The sequence below is a fragment of the Hipposideros armiger genome, unplaced genomic scaffold, assembly GCF_001890085.2.
Source record: "Hipposideros armiger isolate ML-2016 unplaced genomic scaffold, ASM189008v1 scaffold_707, whole genome shotgun sequence".
Taxonomy (NCBI): domain Eukaryota; kingdom Metazoa; phylum Chordata; class Mammalia; order Chiroptera; family Hipposideridae; genus Hipposideros; species Hipposideros armiger.
In genome coordinates this window covers 225,854-246,419 of record NW_017732057.1, presented here as the reverse complement: position 1 = coordinate 246,419, position 20,566 = coordinate 225,854, and the positions used below count along the sequence as shown (strand labels likewise).

The window sequence follows — 20,566 nt, the reverse complement described above, 5'->3', positions numbered from 1 at the left end:
TGCTGGCCGCTCACACTGGCTGCTGGCGGCACACGGGAGCCCATGGCAACCCATCTGCGGTTGCTGGAGACTCACAGCAGCCCAGCTCCATGTTGAGCTGTTGTTCAGCATCTTAGCTGTAGAGGGCAGTGTCACTGGCCCTCATATGCCACTCGGCCGGCCCCAAGGAATTTTCTAAACCTTTACTGTTTGCTGTTCAAAATGAAATACTGTTAAACATTTTCCCCTAAATCTTGGTAAAAATAACTAATACTTACTATCCTCCTTTTGGTTTCTCATCCCCAGTGGTCCTTGGGTTTATGCAGCCTCATCGCCTCATCCTATCTCATTCCCTTCTTATCCATGCCCGTGAATTATTGCATTAGACTCACAAGTAGTTACTCTCTCACTAGTTCCCCCCTTTAAAAAAAATGTATCCCATGTAATACCACTAGACAAATATTCTTCAACTTAGTTTTGACTTCCATATTCAAAAGCTGTTCACAATTCTCGTCTGTAAATAAGAGAAAGTCCAAAATCATCCTTCATCTGACAGTCAACACTCCATGATGGTTCCAAATTACCTTTCCACCTGGATATGTTCCCAGGTGTGACCTTTTACTGCAGCCAAACCTTTTGATACCCAGTGAAGTGTGCATTTTTGCCTACTCATCATCACTGCCCCAATATTCACTTTCTCCATTCTATTCTACATATCCAAAAATCTTATTGGTCCTCCTTTACCCAGATTAAATCCCACTTCCTTTGTAAAGCCAACAGGAAGTAAACAAATACTCCAACATGAAAGGCTCATTCCCTGCAGCTATTATAATCCGTGTCTTTCATGTACTAGTGAACATCATCATGCCTATGCCTGTGCCTTCAATCGTAACAATGTTTGAATGATAAGATATTGATTACAAGCAACTTTTTCTCCCTAGTCCCTTTCTCTGCTGACACAAAGACACATTAAAAAATTCTGTTGATTTTAGTGCATGCATATCGTTCTGTATCTTTCTTTAACACAGTGCCAAAAAATGTAAGTGCGTATCATTTTAAACCCTATTTCTCTTTACAGGTTCAGCTTCTGCACTGCATAAAACAAACAGTCACTGGGGGTGATTCAGAAGTTGTGGATGGGTTTAATGTATGCCGAAAGCTTGAGGAAAACAATCCTCGGGCATTCCAGATGTTGTCCTCCACCTTTGTGGACTTCACAGACATTGGAGTGGATTACTGTGATTTCTCTGTGCAATCCAAACACAAAATCATAGAGTAAGTGCTACTTACAAATTCCTCAATAAAACAATTGAGAGCAAGAGCCTTCATTAACCTAAAGCTTAAACCTAGAAAGCTTCCATTAACTCCAGAGCTTTATGTTTTATTAACTCTTTAATCCAATTTTAGAGAAGAGAAAAAAAATATTTCATCATAAAAAATGCTTTATCAAATTTCATAAAAGTCTCTGTTGTAATCAACATAAGAGAAATAACAAGACTTCATGTCCACTTAATTTTTAAGCCATAGTTCTAGTCAGTGTGACTGTACTAGTCAGAACCCTTTTAGCCAGAAGTGAAAGAATCTAATACAAATTAGGAAGATCCAGGAGTTAAAACAATGTTATCTGAAATTGATCTCTTTTTTCTTCACCCTTCAGCTTTGCCATCCTTTGTGTTGGCTTCATTTTCAAAGATAATCAGTGGAAGCTCCAAGTTTTCATTATCCTTAGAGCTGGTAATCACAGTACATAGAAAGCACTCATTTCCCAATAGCTACACTGAAACTAAATGACTCATTATTTGTGTCCAAGTGAATCCTTGAAACAATCACCACAGACAGAAAGTCAGACAATCCTGACTGGCCATTGGCCATTCCTGGGTCACATGTTCATCTCTGGAACAAGGTCAGCTTTGTCTGAACCACATGGGCTGAGAATGAAACAGGGATGTCTCCCCAAATTCATGCCAACAAAAATCATATGTTCCCTATATAATAGCACATTTTATGCTCTCTTTTCATTTGACATTATTTGATCACAATTTTTCAAGTATCTACAAAGGACACACATTTATCCTTTTATTTGAGAATTATCTTACATTGTGTTTCTAAGACGTGGTTTACTTGATCAGACTTCAGTTGATAAATTTTGGGGTGTTCCCAATTTTAGAATTGAGTTTGTATTCTTCTTTAAGGAGAAATAGCCAAATGATATAAAAAGAAACTCATTTAATAAGTCATAAAATTCCCAGTGTACTCAGCTTCCTGATATACACCTAGACACTTCATTTATTCATTCAACAAATCTATATAGAGGCCAGCCACTCTTCATGGTGTTTGGGCTACATCATGAACAAAACAAAGGTCCCTGCCCTCATATAGTTTGCAGTCTCACAGTGGAGGGGAGAATTAGAAATTTTAAAACAAATGAGAAAATTACGATGAATATTAAAACATTTTAAATATGTAAGAAAGAAGGAAAAGTAGAGCAGGATAAGAGGAGTCTGCAGAACCAAAGACTTAGGGGAGGATAGAACTTGCATCTCTGAATAGTGTGATGAGGAAAATATTTACTGAGCAGGCAGTATTTGAGCAAAAACTTAAAGGAGTGAAGGAGATTGCCAAGATAAGCAGTTTCCAGAAACAGCGAGAACAAGGCCCCAAGTGCAAGTCTGGTGTGTTTAAAGAAAGTGAAGAGGCTAGTGTGGAGCAGTGTGAAGAGGGGAGGTCAAAGGGGGCTAAGTTTATGTCCAGCCTGATTAGTCATTGTAAGAGCATTGGCTTTCACTCTTAGTGAAATAGGTAGCTGCTGCAAGGTTGGATTAAAAGAGAAACACTTATGTTTACATAAATGTATTTACATTTTAAATGGAGCATCCTGGCTGCTGTGCTGAATGGAGGGTGGAAGTGCAAGGACAGGAGCAGGAAGACCAGTGAGGGAGCCACTGCAGGACTTTGGGTCAGAGGAGAGGGTGCCAGTAAATGCGAGTGGTCCAAGTGGTGACAGTGGCAGTGCACGGAAGAGTTCATTTCGGAATATAATTGTCAGTCAAAACAGCATATTTTCCTGACAGATTGGATGAAGGGTGTGAGAGAAAGACAGACATCAAAAATAAATTCTAGGGGGCCGGCCCAGTGGCTCAGTAGGTTGAGAATGCAAGCTCTGAGCAACAGCGTCGCCCGTTCAATTCCCACATGGGCCAGTGAGCTGCGCCCAAGCTGAACTCACTGAGCTGCCAACAGATGGCAGGATGCCTCAGCTAGTGATAACACGTGCTCCTAACAACAAGGTTGCCAGTTCAACTCAAACATGGGATGGTGGGCTACGCCTATCTGCAACTAAGATTGAACATGGCACCTTGAGCTGAGCTGCCCTGAGCTGCCTATGGACAGCCGGATGGCTCAGTGGTTAGAGTGTGCACTCTTAGCAACAAGGTTTCCACTTCGACTTCCACATAGGATGGTGGGCTACGCCCCCCACAACTAAGATTGAACTTGGCACCTTTAGCTGAATGGCTGCGAGCTGCCAATGAGGGGCCTGATGGAGACTAGACTTGGAGCTGAGCTAGCTGTGCCTTCCACAACTAAGACTGAAGGTCAACAATTTGGCTGTTCCCCTTCCCCAATTCCCCAATAAATAAATAAATAAATAAATGAATAAATAAATAAATAAATAAATAAATAAATAAATAAATAAATAAATAAGTTCTAGTTCAGAGTAGCGTTCTCTGAGAGGTCAGTCATCTTATATAGAGCTAATACATAGCCAGTTATTCCCCTTCTTTGGGGGCATTTTACCCTTCCTCATCACATATCCCTGCATTGGGACCTTCCTTTCATTCTGTTGTTACATATTCCTTCTTGCTAAGATTCAATTTTGCATTTTAGGTTGCTCTTTGAGATGTCAGCTATTCATCTCCTCTAACATTTTTCCATCTTCAAAATAATGTCTTCTCTAGACCTTATGATTAATTTGCTTTCTATTTCCCTTCATGTCATTGCTGAGAATGCTAAATAATGAATTTGTGTCTTCTTTTCTCAGATAGAAAGTAAATATTGAATGAAAGGAGACAAAGACTGTGGAGAGAGAGAGAGAGAGAGAGAGAGAGAGAGAGAGAGAGGAGAGAGAGAATTGATTAGATTACCTATACATATGAATTATTAGAAATGAAAGCTTAATACAATGTACCATGAGACACACTATTCTGATTTAATTAGATTAATGGATCACAAAGTTCCCTTCACTGGTATGTGAGGATACATACATGAACTCTAAAAGAGAGAGTTCATAACTAGCATCACCATTCCCATCAAGGAATTATGGTGTTAGTGAAAAAAGAACTGATCGCCAGAGTGATTAGAATGGAAGGCTCCCAAAAAGTTTCAATGTCATGACACTCGTGTCAGTAACATCGAGGATGGCACAAAGGATGCCATAGATGTAAAGAGCCAAAGCATGTACCTCAGACTAGGCGCTTCTCTGTGCCTCAGCTTCCCCATCTGTAAACTAGGAATTGAATTAGAAAAGTGTATTTCAAACATTTAAAAAACAACAACAGATTTTTCTTTCCAATACTGCTCCAATAAAATAAGACTTAAAACCCCAATAGGGGAAACATAAAGTGATGGGCCTATGGACTTATAAAAATATGTGACTATGTAAAAGCTATTATTTCAAAGAATGAAGAATGAATTCATTTCCCTAAATATAGAAAAAAGTTTTAACTGGCATCTCTCAGGAACATTTGTTTCAAATTAATTTGAATCACTCTGGCACTTAGGTAGTAAGATATCAGAAAGTAACTTGCTAAGTGAATAAATTAAAAACAAATGAATACATTGTACCACACATACCCTGAACACCTTCATGAGTTTGGGTTCTTTAATACTATATTTCAGAATCACCTTCCAAGACAAACTGACCCTTAGAAATGTCAATAGATACTTTGTGACTTATCTATTTTAACTTTTTCTCTTTTAAAAAAATAGATTAGATGATAAAGGCCAAGTGGTTCGCATCAACTTCAATAATGCAACTAGAGACACAATATTTGATGTACCTGTTGAAAAAGTTCAGCCGTTTTATGCTGCTCTGAAGGAGTTTGTTGACCTCATGAACTGTAAAGAATCCAAGTTTACTTTCAAGATGAATCCAGGTCAGTGAGCATGTTTTCTCAAACAACTGCACAGATGTATTTTCTTCAACCCTAACTGTCCAGAGCAATCTCTAGAGCAGTTTTTCTCGAGTATGTCAAGTGGAACACTTAACAGTAGAATGCTGGTGAGCAGCCAACTTGCTTAAAGAGCAGACTCCGGGCCCCTACCCCTGCTCTACCGACTCTCCAGACTTTAAAATACTCATTTTTAACAAGCTCCTTAAGCACACCAAAATTTAACAACCTCCAACTTGAAGAATAAACATTTGAAAGACAAGCTATAGGCCAAATGAAATCTCATGCCTGATCTCAAGGCTGATGACTTATGTTTTCTACCCTGATAGCCAATCAATACAAACTGAAACTTGTATCTAATTCTTCTATGTTGCTAAACAAATAAAATTACCCTCATGATTCTCACTCTAAACTACATGAGTAATGTTTACTCATTAAGCTTATCTGATCTGGCAGACAAAGTGCGACCTGAAATAAAATAGTACTTAAAATACCCCAGCTACCTGAAATAAAAAAAGCAGAAAGCCCCGTGTTTTTCCTGGACCATCTCAATCAAGTGACGTCAAACTTGAGGCTTCTGTTATTTAAAATAAAAAGCATAATTTCCCTCTGATGCTGATTTGGCCGGGAAGTGGAAGATTCTTTTCAATGGTGATTATTTTTTTAATTGATCTTTGGCCTGAGAAAGTAATACTAGAAACCTCCATAAATCTGCTGCTAGGCAGTCATACCAGCTTGATTTTAAGAGCAGTAACATGTAAGAATGGAATACCCTGGGAGAAAAATACCCAAAAAATAGAATAGGAATTGCAATCTAAGCTTCACCATTTAATGGTAGCATAGCTTCAGGCAAAGCCTCCAATTTCTCAGAGCCTCAGTTTCCTTATGTATGAAAAGTGAGCTAATACTCTCTTTTTAGGATTTTTATGAGGCTTAGAAATAATGTACACAAAAGTACTAGAAAACATAAAAGACAAACCAGGACTGTCAGTCACTACCCTTATAATTCTTCGAAGCTGTTAAACTGGAAATAAACATTTTTAAGTAGGAGATAAGTATTATAACAGTGAGGAAGAAAAATTCAAAAGTTTTACATAGAGATAATATTTTAAGTAAGAATTATAAAAGTATCTGCAGGCTCCTACCAGGCTATGGAGTTTAAATGTCAAAAGGTCTAAAGCTGTTTGCGTCCAGTTACCTGATTTGTGTGAAAAGTAAATGTACAGCTTTACATAAAGAAATAAACATACAGCTTTTTTGATGTGAACTAAGTGGCAATGATATTTGCAGAGCTAGAAAATAGAGCTATTCTCTAGCTCTGCAAATATTAAACTCATGATTATTCATATTGAAAAATATCCTTTGTCTAGGTGATGTGATTACTTTTGATAACTGGCGTTTACTTCACGGCCGACGAAGCTATGAAGCGGGAACTGAGATCTCCCGCCATCTAGAAGGAGCTTACGCTGACTGGGATGTGGTGATGTCCAGGCTTCGCATCCTGAGGCAGAGTGTTCAGAATAGCGCCTGAATCTCCCATCTATAATTTCAACACGATTCCGGGGAGGGTGTTTCATAAGATATGGCAAGGTTATTTGTCTTCACAGACTGTGATCCGTGTCATGTATGTATTAATTTCTTTAACGTTGAAGACGTCACCTTTCTCACCAGAGTTTTCTTTTCTTTGTAATCACTTGCAGTGCCAGCTCTTTGAATGTTGTATCAGTGTTCTCTGTTTTTTCCAAACAAAGCATCCCTTCTGTTCTATTGCATGTAGGATCTAATTTCCTTTGCCTGTATGTGAGAATCTCCAGAATGCCCACAAATAGTTTTGCATCAAATAAAACCTTTCTTCAAATAGCGCTTTTTAAAGAAAGCTTTTGTTTCAAATAAAGCCTTTGTTTCAAATAAAACTTGTCTCATGGAAAACAGGTTTCTGCTCTGTTTCCTATAAGGTCTCATTTTTCACGACTGCATATGACTGTCTTTAGCATCTTGGGAAACGTCTTCATATTTTCAAAGATCTGTTTTATTCACTTTTATTAAAGAATTCTATTACCCAAATGTCTAGACCTCACCAACCTGGTGAGGTCAACATTGCCTTTAATACTTAAATTATGACACCAAACCCACACATGCCAAATTAAGAGAAAATCTAGTACCCCTCAATTTCTTTTGCTCCAAATAAATACTCCTAAGAGCCAGATAGCTTATACCTGTCCATAATTCAGTTCTACTCATTCCTTGCCTTCAACTAATAGTAATAAAGGTAGAATCAAGATGCATGGAACCCTCATAAATGGGCACAATGTCTGTTAACCTGTGGACAGATTTACCTGCTGGTCTTGGCTTCCTCTATGGCTACTGCCTTGTCCCCAGAAGTGGAACACAGGTGCCACTGCCAGCCATGGAAGCCCTACAGTCCTTCCCTACTCTTGCCAAAAAAGGAATCCTCAGCACTACCATTTGCTGAAATCCTGGTAGAATGTAGATTTTTAGTCCATACATTTTGGACCCTAACCAAACCCCCTACTTTGAAAGTCTTAATCACTGCCACCACTGCAGAGCTCTACCTGTTGCCTTAAGACCAAATGAAAACACGACTGCCATCCATGTTCTAACTTTTGCTTCACACTCACAGTGCACCCATGGGACTGGGAGTCTGGATAGAGCCATACTTAAGGTCATGTCGCCACACCCCTCTGATTCTCTGAACTCTTGCATTGAGTCCACATCGCCAGCTCAGACACCCGTTTCTCTTATAACACTGCTCCTTTCTCGTGCCTTCATTGTCCTGTCCTACCGTCTGGCCTTGATTGGGGCTACTGTATGATATAACATAGGTTTGATTTCTTTGAGCTTCAAAAGGAAGGGGTTGGGTTCTCAATCCCATCTCCCCTAAGACAGTCCTAGAATGAAAACAGGTGAAGTCAACAAGGACATGGCCTGGGTCTCAGAGACAGTATTCAATACCTGAAAACAAATAACTTTCTGGAGTGACCCTAGCTCCATTCATTCATAACAGCTAAAGCCCAGGAACTCTCCCAGCTAAAATAACTTATTATACTTTGATTCATTCAGCAGATATTCGTCACCTACTTGGTATATGTCAGGCACTTTGCTAGACTGAGCACACAGGAGGACTTGAGATATGCCTGCCTATAGTTTGGTTGAGAAACAGATGAGGATATCGAGGATGATGTGTTATGTTAACAAAATGGTGCATAGGACGGCAAACATGCCAGACTGAGGAAGTTAATGAAAGCTTCAGTCTAAGTAGAATGAGGTTAATAGTGGTATTCCAGGCAGAGATGGGAAAATGACTTTCCAAGTCAAAGAGCAGAAGAGAATTGAGAGTGAACACAGCACATGTGTTGACACACAAGTGAGAGGGTAGAGCAGGACCGTGGTGTAAATTCTGGGATTGGATGCCTGAGTTCAAACTGTAATAATGACATCAGTTAACTATGACTTCGGACAAATCAACTCTTCCCTGAAGCTTCAGTTTTTCCATCTATAAATGAGACTAATAACAGCTCTTACCTCATTAAACTTCATGAGTATTAAATGAAAATTCACATAAAGCAGCATTTCCCCAAGCTTCTCAGATGATAAGAGTCACCATGGTATTTTGTGCACATGTGTGTGTTTTTAATACAACTTCCCAGGCTCATTTCTTGAAGATTATGATTCAATGGGTCTGGAATAAGGGTCAGGAATTGTGTTTTTAACAAGCATCCCAGTTGATGTGTCTCATCAGAGAAGTTTGGAAAATATCGATGTAAAGACTTTAACAGAGTTTCCAGCCTAGGGTAAGTGCTCCATAGATGTTAACTATTATTAGGTATAATAACAGAGGTTGTAAGGGGAGAGGGTAGATTAGGGCGAGACTCTTCTCACTCTATATAAGAGATATATGAGACTGGAGACAGAGATGGGGGCCAAGTCATGAAATGTCAAAATGTATGGTACACGGAAGAGCTGATATTTAATCTTGAAAGTAACGAGGAGCCATTTAAAGATTTTTAAGCAATAAAGTGCCTTGATCAGATATTCATTATTTAAAGTTCCATCTGGCTACATTGTGGAGGGAATTGTAAATGAGAAAAACTAGAGGCCATAAATCCACTTATGAGGTTATAAATCTACTTACTGCAGGAAGCCAGAGGAGAAATTAAGAAGATTGAATTAGAATGCTGGGAAAGGGAATGGAGATACACTTAGACGGCTAAATCTATAGGACTTGATGACCCACTGCATGTGAAGAATGAGGGAGATGTCTACGGTGTCTCTCAGGTTTCTCGTTTGGCGAAATTGCTGATGATTCCATGCTCAAGGAGAGAAGCCACAATAGCAGAAAGCAAAGTTGTGGGCAAGAAAATGAATCCAGTTTTGAACAGACTGAAGTTGCATTGCCCCTGGGCTATTTCTTTTGGCAGTTGGATACACACACACACACACACACACACACACACACACACACACACACACACATATATATACACATATATACACACATACAGCTCAGGACAGAGACCTGGATTGGTGATCTCCATTTGGAATGTATATAGATGGTGGATGAAATCATCACTTGTTTTCCCAGAGACATTTCGTGATTGTGATCAAGGTTACAAGCCTCATGGTATGATGATAAGCTAATGATATTGGCCGACTTTGTGGAATTAGTTACACTCTATACATCAAGAATCAGTAGTGGCTTGTATTCAAAATTAGCTAGGCCTCTTACATATTGTGTCTGGTTACTAGAGGACAGCATCCCAAGCCAGGACCCCATGGCCTGGCTGGTTCCTTCTTTGCTGAAAATTATTTCTGCCCTGGAAAGGAGGGACAGAAGGATTGGATACAGTTTCAACAATTTTTGAAGTGTTATATAGAACATGACATATTATGGGCTACAGCAGATGGTGCCGACTGAAGATGATTAGGTTTCCTGAACATAATAGCCTAAAGATTTGACTTTCCCCCAAACTCATAATAGATCTGATGTAACTTGGATTAGAATTTACCCCTATTTGGCAGTGTGGACTCTTACTGTCTGTTCCATTTCTCTGATTTGACTTGGAGAATATTAACTTTTTGGCTGGTTTATTGAAATAGCTCCAAGGTCACTGGATTGACATGTCACAGGGTTTCTTCATTGGTTTCTATTTCTTTCCCTAGCTGACCACTAAACAGTGAGTAAATAAATATCTACCAAATAGAGAGAACTTAGGCAAAAGAAGGAATTCTATGGAAAAACTGAGTGGCACTGAGGGTAATTTCTCTTTTCAGAAACTTAAACTAAGAAATAGGAGACATTTTATAAACAAAAATACCCCTTTACGTCATCCTCAAAAAATATATCATTTTGAGGATACATTTGGACTGAACGTTCTTGCAATGAAAATTTGATTTGGTTAGACTTAATGGCTTAGAGGATACCCCTGGGTCTCTGGCACATATATTTCCAGCTGTCTGGAATACTCTTCCCTACTACTTTTTATGCCTGGAAAACTCCTCTCCCTCCAAAATTCAGCTTAAGTTTCACCTCCCCTGTGAATCCTTCCCTGATTCTCCCAGTCAGGCTTATGTCCTCTTTGCTCTGACTCCCACTGAGCCTTACATACACATTTGTATATTTACCCATTCATTCTAGCAATGTTCATATATACCTACTATGTGCCCCGACACTATTCAGGGCACTGGTAATACTGTGGTGCTCAAGACAGACATAAGGGCCTTCACAGGCTGAAGGTCTAATGAGAATATCAGGCAGTGATCAGATAATCACAGAAATAAATAATTACTCATTGTGGTAAATGTTATAGATGAAAAGTCCAAGAAGCTACAGGAGCATAAAAGAAGAGGACAGGACTGATCTGAGGAAAGCAGGGCTCAGGGAAGGCTTCCCTGAAGAAGTGACTTTTGAGGTATTTAATGAAAAATGATGTTCAATAATGATACTTTTGGCCTCAATTAATAGAAACTCTGAATCTAACAGTGAGGAGATTTTATTATCTCACAAAACGTAAAGTCCGGGATATAAGGCAGGCTCCCCACATTGTATTTCCCCAGTTTCGTATCTCTGTAGTTCTCTTGGCTCTGTCTTCTTCCGTGTGTGCTTTATCCTCAAGCTGGTGAAATGGCTGTAAAAGCTCCAGGTGTCACATCCAGACATGGTTACATGGGGAGGAGTAGAGAGACCAATTTTTCCTGTGTTTCTTTCTTGGAAGCAGAGAAACCTTCCCTAAAACCCCTCCTACAGGCCTCCTCTGTCTACTGCCTCCTCAATCAGAATTGTGTCAAATACACTCTCCTAAACTAATCACTGGCAAAAGGAACCGGGATTTCCATGATTAAATTAAATGAGTCCCGATCTGCCCTCAGGCTGGGGAAATGTTCTTTACCCTTGGTACACAGGGTTGAAAAGGAGTGGATAACTACAAATTAGGATAATGTCAGATGACGTGCAGGTAACCAGTAGTGTTTGCTCTAGAGAACCGAGCCGAGACTTGTCTAGGTGAAGGGGAGAGAGAGCGTACCAGGCAGAGCAAAGAGAGCAAGGGCTCTGACACAGTAGGCAAGATGGCGCGCTTGAAGGGAGAGATGAAGGTCGGGAGTCCAGCAGCTGAGGAGCCAACCAACAGCGTCCAGTAGATTGTGAGTTCTTCAGCCAGAGATATTTTCATTTGTGCCTCCCCAGTGCCTAGATATTTATGGAATAATCTAAAGGAGCTAGGGTGGTTGTTTCTTTGAGTACTGTCCATTGTACATCTTTGATGAAACCATGTCACATCCCTAGAGTCTCAGACATCTAGAAAATTCTCAATTTTTGTGCCAGGCAGGACGTTATTTCTTTTCCCTCCTCTGCTTGTATAACACATTTTATCTACACATATACCCAATTTTAGCCTCAAAAGCATTCCCATTTTCTACTTGGATCAGTTCCTTTACCAGTTTAAAGCATCTCATTAGGGAACTTCCAGTTTCCATACCATCATGTAAGGAGCTTCCAAGTCTTTACTGCATCCTAACGAGTAAAAAGCTGAAAAAACTAAAAAATCAGTAACTCCTCTTAGATTCACCAGACAAGTGAGGTCACAGGGCAAACTGCTGCGCCCCCCCCCCAAATTATAGTGACAAACAGGCAAATACAGAGAATCACACCCTACCAGAGCAGAAACCTTCACAGGAACCAGTGCCAGGCTGAGAAAACCTGACTTATAATTAACAAATTGCTGGATGCTCAATGTGGACAAGCCTAAAAGATAAAAACTCCTGGGAGACCCAGTCAAAGGGGAGGCCCTCACACTTTTGTGTATTTTACCTCCAAGAGCTCTACAGGTTCTCACAGTGAATATCAGGAGAAAAATCCCACTCTTCCAGCAGGAAAAAGGGGAAAAGGGATTACTTTGAAATGTGTGAGATTATTCTGTTCTTCACAAGACCACCCTCAGGAGAAATTATTTTATCAGAACCTAATCTGCTAGGGTTGTATTGAAACCTAACCTACCTGGGAAAGGAAACTACACAACTCCAGACCACTCCAGCCATCCTTTCTCACCTAGGTGAAGCTGTGATGCACTGAAGTTCACAGTCCATAGATACAGGTTCACCAAAAGACTTAGACCTAATCACAGGACTACAGAACCCCACATGTTACAACTGGCATTATTAAAGTCCTGTTTACCACAGCTCCTCTGACCTACAACATCATGTCCACATTTCCACAAAAATATTACAAGAGATTCTAAAAGACAAAACAAAACAAAACAAAACAAAAAAACAAAAACAAAAACAAAAACCTCACAGTTTGAAGGGACTAAACAAGCACCAGAACCAGAGTCAGATATGGCAAGACATAGGAATTATCAGACCAGGAATTTTTTTAAATAATGACTTTTAATAGCTAAGGGCTTTAATAGAAAAGAGTAGACAAAATGCAAGAACAGGTGGATACTATAAGCAGAGAGATGGAAATTCTAAGAAAGAATAAAAAAGAAATGCTAGAGATCAATAACACTATAACAGAAATGAATACAATCTTCAATGGACTATTAGTAAAGTGGACACAGCTGAAGACCTTTCTCTGAGCTTGAGAATATGACAATAGAAATTTCCAAGACTGTAAAGCAAAGAGAAAAAAAGACCAAAAGTAAAACACAGAACAGAATATTTAAGGACTTGCATTTTAGAGCTTTAGCTTTAGGAATATATTTTTTAATTTTCTTAATTGTTACATATTTTATAGTTATGACTTTCTAATTATAGTAAGTGATGATTGGTTTTGCATTTATGGTAATGATATAAAGACCAAATTAAAGACAAATTAAATTTAAGAAATCATTGTAAGAAAAACAATTCTAATAGTACTGGTGATTCTACTTTGACGGTGGTACTCCAATGACTAAAGTTCGAAAAGTGCTGATTCTTTTATGAAGCAGCAAAGTGAGAGAGGCGAGATTACTTTCCATGGCCACACAGAATGAGTGACAGAGCCAAAATTCAAACACAAGCTTTGGTTTCCAGTTCACTTCTCTTTCCATTTTTCCACACTGTAAGGATTTCAATTTCATGTGGAATTAGGTTGGCTTCTTGCTGTTTCCAAATGCCTGACCAATGGCTTTACGTTACATTCCCTGCAAAGTGATCCCAGAATTGATTCAGAGACAAAAGTGAAAGGGCAAAAGGTCAGCTGCGAGTCTAATAAACATGAGAATCTACATCAGTGCAAAAGTTCTCAAATTATGGAGTGCCCATGTAAAATGCTGACTCCCAACACACCCCCATTTGGATTCAGCCCGCCTAAGTCTAGTAATCTAGATATTTAACAAGCATCCCAGGGATCTGGCTGTAAGTGGTCCACGGACCACACTTTAAGAAACAATGCTTTGATCACATGGGCCAAAGGAAGCATTCCAGTCCCGACTGAAAAGGCCTCTGGGACTTTTAATAGCCACACATTGTCTGCATTTGCTTCACTCTCCTCACTCAAGGTTTCCCTTATCTTCCTTTGGAATACCAGTAGCAGAAAGATGTCACAGGGAGGGTCTCCTTCCCCTACTCTATATCATTAGGAGTCAGCAATTAGATCCCTCTGTCAGCCCCAGGAAGTCATATTTCTTCCTCAGTCTCTTGCCCACCACACACTCTCCTTACACACAGAAATTTCCCCAGGAAGTATTTACCATAACTGTAATGAAAATGTTTTTTGCAACATCAGTTATGTTTTTTTCTCCTATTGTTATGTTCATGATGCACAGCATACATGGGACTCAGGAAGCACTCAATGAATAGTTGCTTATTCAGCAAGCAAAGTATCACTTATGGGTGCAATTTTTTTTTTCCTTTTGAAAATGATCCAAATTTCACATTTGGTAGGTCGAAGACAGGGCATTTTCCGCTTCCTTTTATTTTTGGAAAGTAGCATTGCCAAAGGTCATTTTAAAATGTGACCTGAAAGATGCTGGTTATAAATGTTCTCAAACTGATGAAATCAGTATAATGAGGAAACATTTACAATGAGGGCAAAAAGCGTTCTTTTGGCTTATTTATATATAATGTAAGCAGTGGCCCTGAGCTAAGCTTTACGTTCTCTGGAAGACATATGGAAAATATCACTGTCAATGATGCTTGATGAACCCAATATTGCTATGGTTTCTCTCCAAGAAATCTCCAAGTGCTGACCCAGCTGCTTAACGTTCATTGCATATTTAAAGACATAAATCATGAGGTTTCCCTTTTAATACATTTACTCAAAATTACAGATCTCTCCACCCAAATTGTTCTGAGTTAAGTCACACACACACAGAGAGACCTAATTCTTCAACTGGCGGTAGGGAAGCAGAGTAGCAAAGATGCAACACATATAGATGTGCGGTTTCATCTGAAGACATAAATTACAGCATTTCTTTTTGAAAACACTTGGGCAAAATTGCAGTCTTAGTTGTTTTGAGTTAAGTCATACACAGAGAGACTTAATTCTTGGACCAGTGGTAGGCAGATGCATATGGGGAAAAGAACAAAATGAATATAAATATGCACATGAAAAGAAAACTTATTTAGTGGTTTCTGTTTTTCCCCCTATACAATTTACTTTCAAATTTTAGGCAGTGCCTGAAATATTGGATGCAACCAGAATTAAAATGAAACCCTCGTGAAAGCTAGCATTTAATGATCTCTGGAAAAGCCCTGCATGTTTTCTTGGATACAACTGAAAGCATTGGTGATGATGAATAAGGTACCTTCTTTCCCAGGAACCAAAGGGAGATTTGATCCCAAGCTTGCAGAGGCCCACATCTGAAGCCATCACCAGGCAAGCTGTTTCCCACTGGGATTATTTGCTGAACAAACTGAACCAGGATCCAACTGGCAAACCTCTTAAGTAAGACAATTTAAGATGCCATTTGCTTTCCCTTAGCAGCAACCACTAACTATGTAGCTTTAAAATGAACTTTAAAAAACAATGTGGTATTTAAAAACAAAAAGGTACAACTTTTTTATCTAATAAGTCAACCAAACCAGATAGCACATCAAATGTTGATTTCTGGGAAATTTTATCTTTTATATTTTGGCACATACACATACACACACACACACACACACACACACACACACACACACACACACACACACAAAAGTGATTCAGAAAGTACTTCTGATTAAAATGGTGAGCCATAGCCAGCATTGGTGACTCTGGATGTGTGCCAGGATTGTCCTGAGAGTAAATTCACCTGAGCTACTAACAATTCATGGGACTTATAACACAGCCACTTAATCCATTCACTACGGTATTGGTACTGAAACAGCCAAATAGATCAGTGAAGTGGAATGGAGAATCCAGAAACAAAACCTACTCTGTAAAAGAATTTATTATATGACAAAAATGGTAGTTCAAATCCAAAGCAATAGAATAAATTATTCATTAAATGGTGATGACACAACTGGCAATTTTTTCTAGAAAAGTAAAAATAGAAACCTCCCTATCTTGATCTTATACCATCCACAAAAAATAAATTATAGATGAATGAATAATTTAAAATAGAAAATAAAATAAAATCTTGACAATATACCTAAGAGACTAAATGTACAATATGCCCTGAAAACACAGAAGTCATAAAATAAAAATCACAGCCATTCGAGTATACAGAACATTTTTTGCATATTCTTTGTCTGAATAGCAAACCAGCAGCTGTGGCTGGCTCTTTGCCAAATATCAAACCTGGTAAAACCACAGCCATAAGAGGAAAATATGCATTTCTGGAACCATCACAAAAATATGAGAAACCCTGGAAAAACTGATGACTATCTTGACCAGGTTGTATAGGAAATGGGCGACAGCAGCATGGGGCTGAAGATGGTCTTGAAAAGCAGTGAGAATATAAGTTGGGGGAAATCTTTTAAATTCTCCTCTTGTCTCAAGGTTGTTATGCTGGGGAAATCATGGCCTGTTCCCCTCAGAACCCAAATCAACAGGAATAGCCAGAGCTACAGGAATCAGCGAAATAAAATCAAGGCAGCTCAAACGCCTTAAGGAGGTGGAGAATTGTTGAAAATGGTTACAGCTTTCCAGATCCTACCCTTCTATTAACAAAATCCCCAGGATTGGTAATATTACAACCTACAGCATTTACCTCCTCACCATGCTATTTTTTCCTAAGAGTTAAAAGAGAAGTGACCCAGTGGAGTAGCAGTAAACAAGAACGATCTTCAGTTGTGTGGGGGTCACCCTGCCCCTTTCCTCAGACTCACTGAGGTGGACAGAGACTAAGGCATGGCCTTCGCCCTTTGTAAATATTGGTTTCCAGAGTAATTGTTACCCTCAGGGCAATGTGCTCTCACGAGACAAGTAAGTCACCTGAGGCAACAACTAAAAAGTAAGTCAGAACAAATAGGCCAATAATTTAAAAGAAACAAGAAAATATATATTTAAAGAGATAAGGGAAGACAGTATGAGGCAACAATAAAAATTCACCAAAAAAATTAGTGAAAATAACAGATATGAAAAACACAGTAGTTGAAATAAAGAACAATAGCAGGGTGAATTCAATTAAGAATGAACCTGGGAATTGGGAAATATGATTATAAATAAATAAAAGACAATATAGGAGAGAAAGAATGAAAGAGAGAGAGAGAGAGAGAGAGAGAAAAGAAAGGGAAAAAGGAGGGCAAAAATAAGTCCCAAAATAACTATAATTACTGTAAATATAAAGGGATTAAGCTCACAAATTAAAAGAAAGCAACTCTCAAATGGAAATTTTAAGAGATTTTTTTTAATCCAACAATATTTTATTTATCAAAGACACTTTAAAAAACACAGAAAAGATGCAAAAAAATATATGAAGAAGATATGAGACAAAACAAAATGGGGCAGCAAACTCTCAAAATAATATTTAAGAAAAAAAATCACAATACACAAAAAGTAACACTGCACTATACTATGTATAGTGGACACTGTGGACCACCATATCCCCCCTCAGGAAAATTCATTCATAATCCCAGTTACCAAGCGTATTGGCTGCTGACATCTCACAGCTGAACACCATGATCCACTAAAAGAAACGAGGGATTCTAGGGAAAGTGGTTGATTCCAGAGCCATCAAAAGAGGATGATTTCAGACAAAGAGAGAAAATACAAGTTAAGCTAGAATATCTTGTGACAAAAAGAAACAATCATAATATATGTCAAAAGAACATAGGAGCCAGCTTGAAGGAGTTCTACTGACCAAATATGGGACAATTGGAGCATCAAATAAATAACTATAGCAACAGATTGAATAAAGAGTAATTTCTGAGTCCCTACTGATATAAATGAATAGATGGAGGCAAATGGAAAGCTCTACCTTTCAGTAGAATGCCAAGTAATGATGTAGATGGAATAATGGAATTAGAAAACTACCATATTGAAACTAGTGGGTAAAAGTTTGTTGAAGAACAGGATATTTGCATAGTCTCAGAGTAGTTCACCATAAAATACTTATTTTCTTGTAAATATACTTACTTATTAATTAATAAATACAAAATACTTATAAGTGGACTTAAGGTAGAGAAATCTTACAGACATCATCTTAAGTAAGTAAGAAAAGGGAACACCAAAAGCAAAAGTTCACATCGATACCATGTGTTCCTGTATATGAAGATGTGAGAAGAACACAGCCTTACTTTATGCTATTCTTGACAAAGGTAAAAAAACAAAGTGCATAATGTTTACCTAAACATTAGAAAATATCAGACAACCCAAACAGAGGAGCATTCTACAAACTTGCCTATGCTTCTCAAAAATGTCAAGGGTAGGCCAGTCAAGTGGCTTGTTAGTTAAGAGTTGGCTTGGGAGTGCGAGCTCTGAGCAACAGGGCTGCTGGTTTGGATCCCACATGGGCCAGTGACACTGTGCCCTCTACAGCTAAGATGGTGAACAACAGTTCAATCTGGAGCTGGACTGACATGAGTCGCTGGCAATGGTATAGGCTACAGTGGGGCTACAGTAGGCTGCCGTAAGCTACCGTGAGTGGCCAGCAGCCAGCGTGAGCTGCCGTGAGCCGTCGTGAGCTGCCCTGCCTCAGTCGGGAAGAGCACAATGATCACAATACCAACATGGGCCACTGAAGCAATGTTCTCCACAACTAGACTGAAGAACAAAAGGAGAGCAACTTGTCCGTTCCCCTTCCCCGATTCCCCAATGCTGTTCCCTCCCCCAATTCCCCAATAAAACTTTAAAAAAAAAGTCAAGGTCATGAATGACAAGGGGAAATTGAGAAACCCTTTCAGACTGAAGGAGACTAAAAAGACACGACAACTAAATACAATGGGTAATCTTATATTACACACTAAAGAAAAAGGAAAGGATATTGTTTACAAAGACATTATTGGGGCAAATGGCAAAATTTAAATGGGGTCTGCATTGGGATGGTAGTAGTATATCAATGTTATTTGATTCTAATAATGTCCAATGGTTTTGTAGGAGAAGGTCCTTGAAGTATTTAAGAGTAGTAAGGCAGTATATCTTCAACTTATTCTCTAATGTTAGAGAAATAATCATACAATAATAAAATGATAAATTAGAGAGAGAAAGGAAAATAAATAGACAAATACAGTAATATGCTAACTTTTGGAGAATCTGAATTAAAATTAAACAGAAATCCTTTTTACTGTTCTCGCAACTTTTCAGTAAATTTGAAAGGAGAAAGGCAAGAAGAAAGGAAAGGATCTTTAAAATGGAGATAATACTGTCTACCCATAGATTTAAATACTATGTGTAAAGTGCTAAGCGCTCTGGTTAAAATCTAGAAGATGGTCAATAAATGCTAGCTACTGAGCAACCTGAAGCTCTCAAAATATATCTATGCAGTGGTTCTAACAGGCTTTTGAAAAAGTTTTCTGACAATGTTTTACTTCTCTCTAACTTATAGGGGTATTGTAAAATGCAGGGGCAGTTCAGTCATAGGAAACTTGCAGAGCTTCTTAAGTCCATAAAAATGTTTACTCACTCACTTTTTCCTCAAATATTTTAGTATAAAGTGAAAATTCTACAGATAGTCCCTTACATTAAAATAGTGCATGTATCCAACAGCCACCTATATGGGTACTCAGAATGACCCTGTGTGAAGTTAAACTTATTTTACAGATGAGAATCTGAGAGCAAAAAAAAAAGTTAAATGACTTACATATAATACCTATTACATGCATAATGGAGCACAATTCTATTTTTTTTGTGATTCTAAATCGAGTATATCTTCTTCTACTTAAAATTAATGTTACCATATTACTCAGCATGACAGAGTCTTATATGACTCAAACAAATTAGTTTCTCTAAATTGAGTAAACTTTTGCAAAAACAGGACTGGTGATATCAGTTATAGAAAGCAATTTCAAAGGAAAATTGGGATATACAGGAACAAATAAAACTGGCAACAAATATAAAAGATTTAGATGAAAAAAAGTTTAACTTTACTAAAGCACATCAAAAGACCTAAACAATGTATGTCATGGTTGTCGATGGAAAAGTTCAATGTAATAAAAATATCAGTTCTGTTCTAATTAATAAATTTCTAATAAAGTAAAATTAGAACCATAACTATAAGTGGATCATTTGTGAGCTATGACAAGCTAATTCTAAAATGCACGTAAAAAACAAAAGGCACACAAACAAGCCAAGAACATGAGAACAAAGTAAAGAAAGAGCAAGGGACTTCTACTCTACCAGATGTGAAAGCTGTACTGTAGTAACAGAAAACACGGTGTTGGCACAAGAATAGAAGATCTTTTCATGGTATAAGATAGAGTCCAGAAACATTCTATAATGTTATTTTTTATAAAAGTGATAGTGCATATCAATGGGAAAAAGATATTCTTTCCAATAAACAGCATTGAAAACTACTGGCCATCCATTTTGAAAGCATTAAATTTAGGCCCTCCCCCCC

At 38.3% G+C, this 20,566-nt stretch overlaps 1 protein-coding gene and 1 long non-coding RNA gene across 5 annotated transcripts in view; one reads left to right on the top strand and one right to left on the bottom strand.

Moving 5' to 3' along the window:
* Nucleotides 1-7,078, top strand: part of BBOX1 (gamma-butyrobetaine hydroxylase 1) — a 68,681-nt gene extending 61,603 nt beyond the window's left edge. For all 3 annotated transcript variants that reach the window (XM_019627096.1, XM_019627094.1, XM_019627095.1), the window contains exons 6-8: nucleotides 1,058-1,254; nucleotides 4,966-5,132; nucleotides 6,518-7,078. In XM_019627096.1, the coding sequence (XP_019482641.1) occupies nucleotides 1,058-1,254; nucleotides 4,966-5,132; nucleotides 6,518-6,678 (525 nt within the window). In that variant the 3' untranslated portion in view covers nucleotides 6,679-7,078. The remainder of the gene's footprint in view (nucleotides 1-1,057; nucleotides 1,255-4,965; nucleotides 5,133-6,517) is intronic.
* LOC109373327 (uncharacterized) overlaps nucleotides 1-20,566 on the bottom strand; it is a 436,631-nt gene that overhangs the window by 279,851 nt on the left and 136,214 nt on the right. The window lies entirely within an intron of this gene.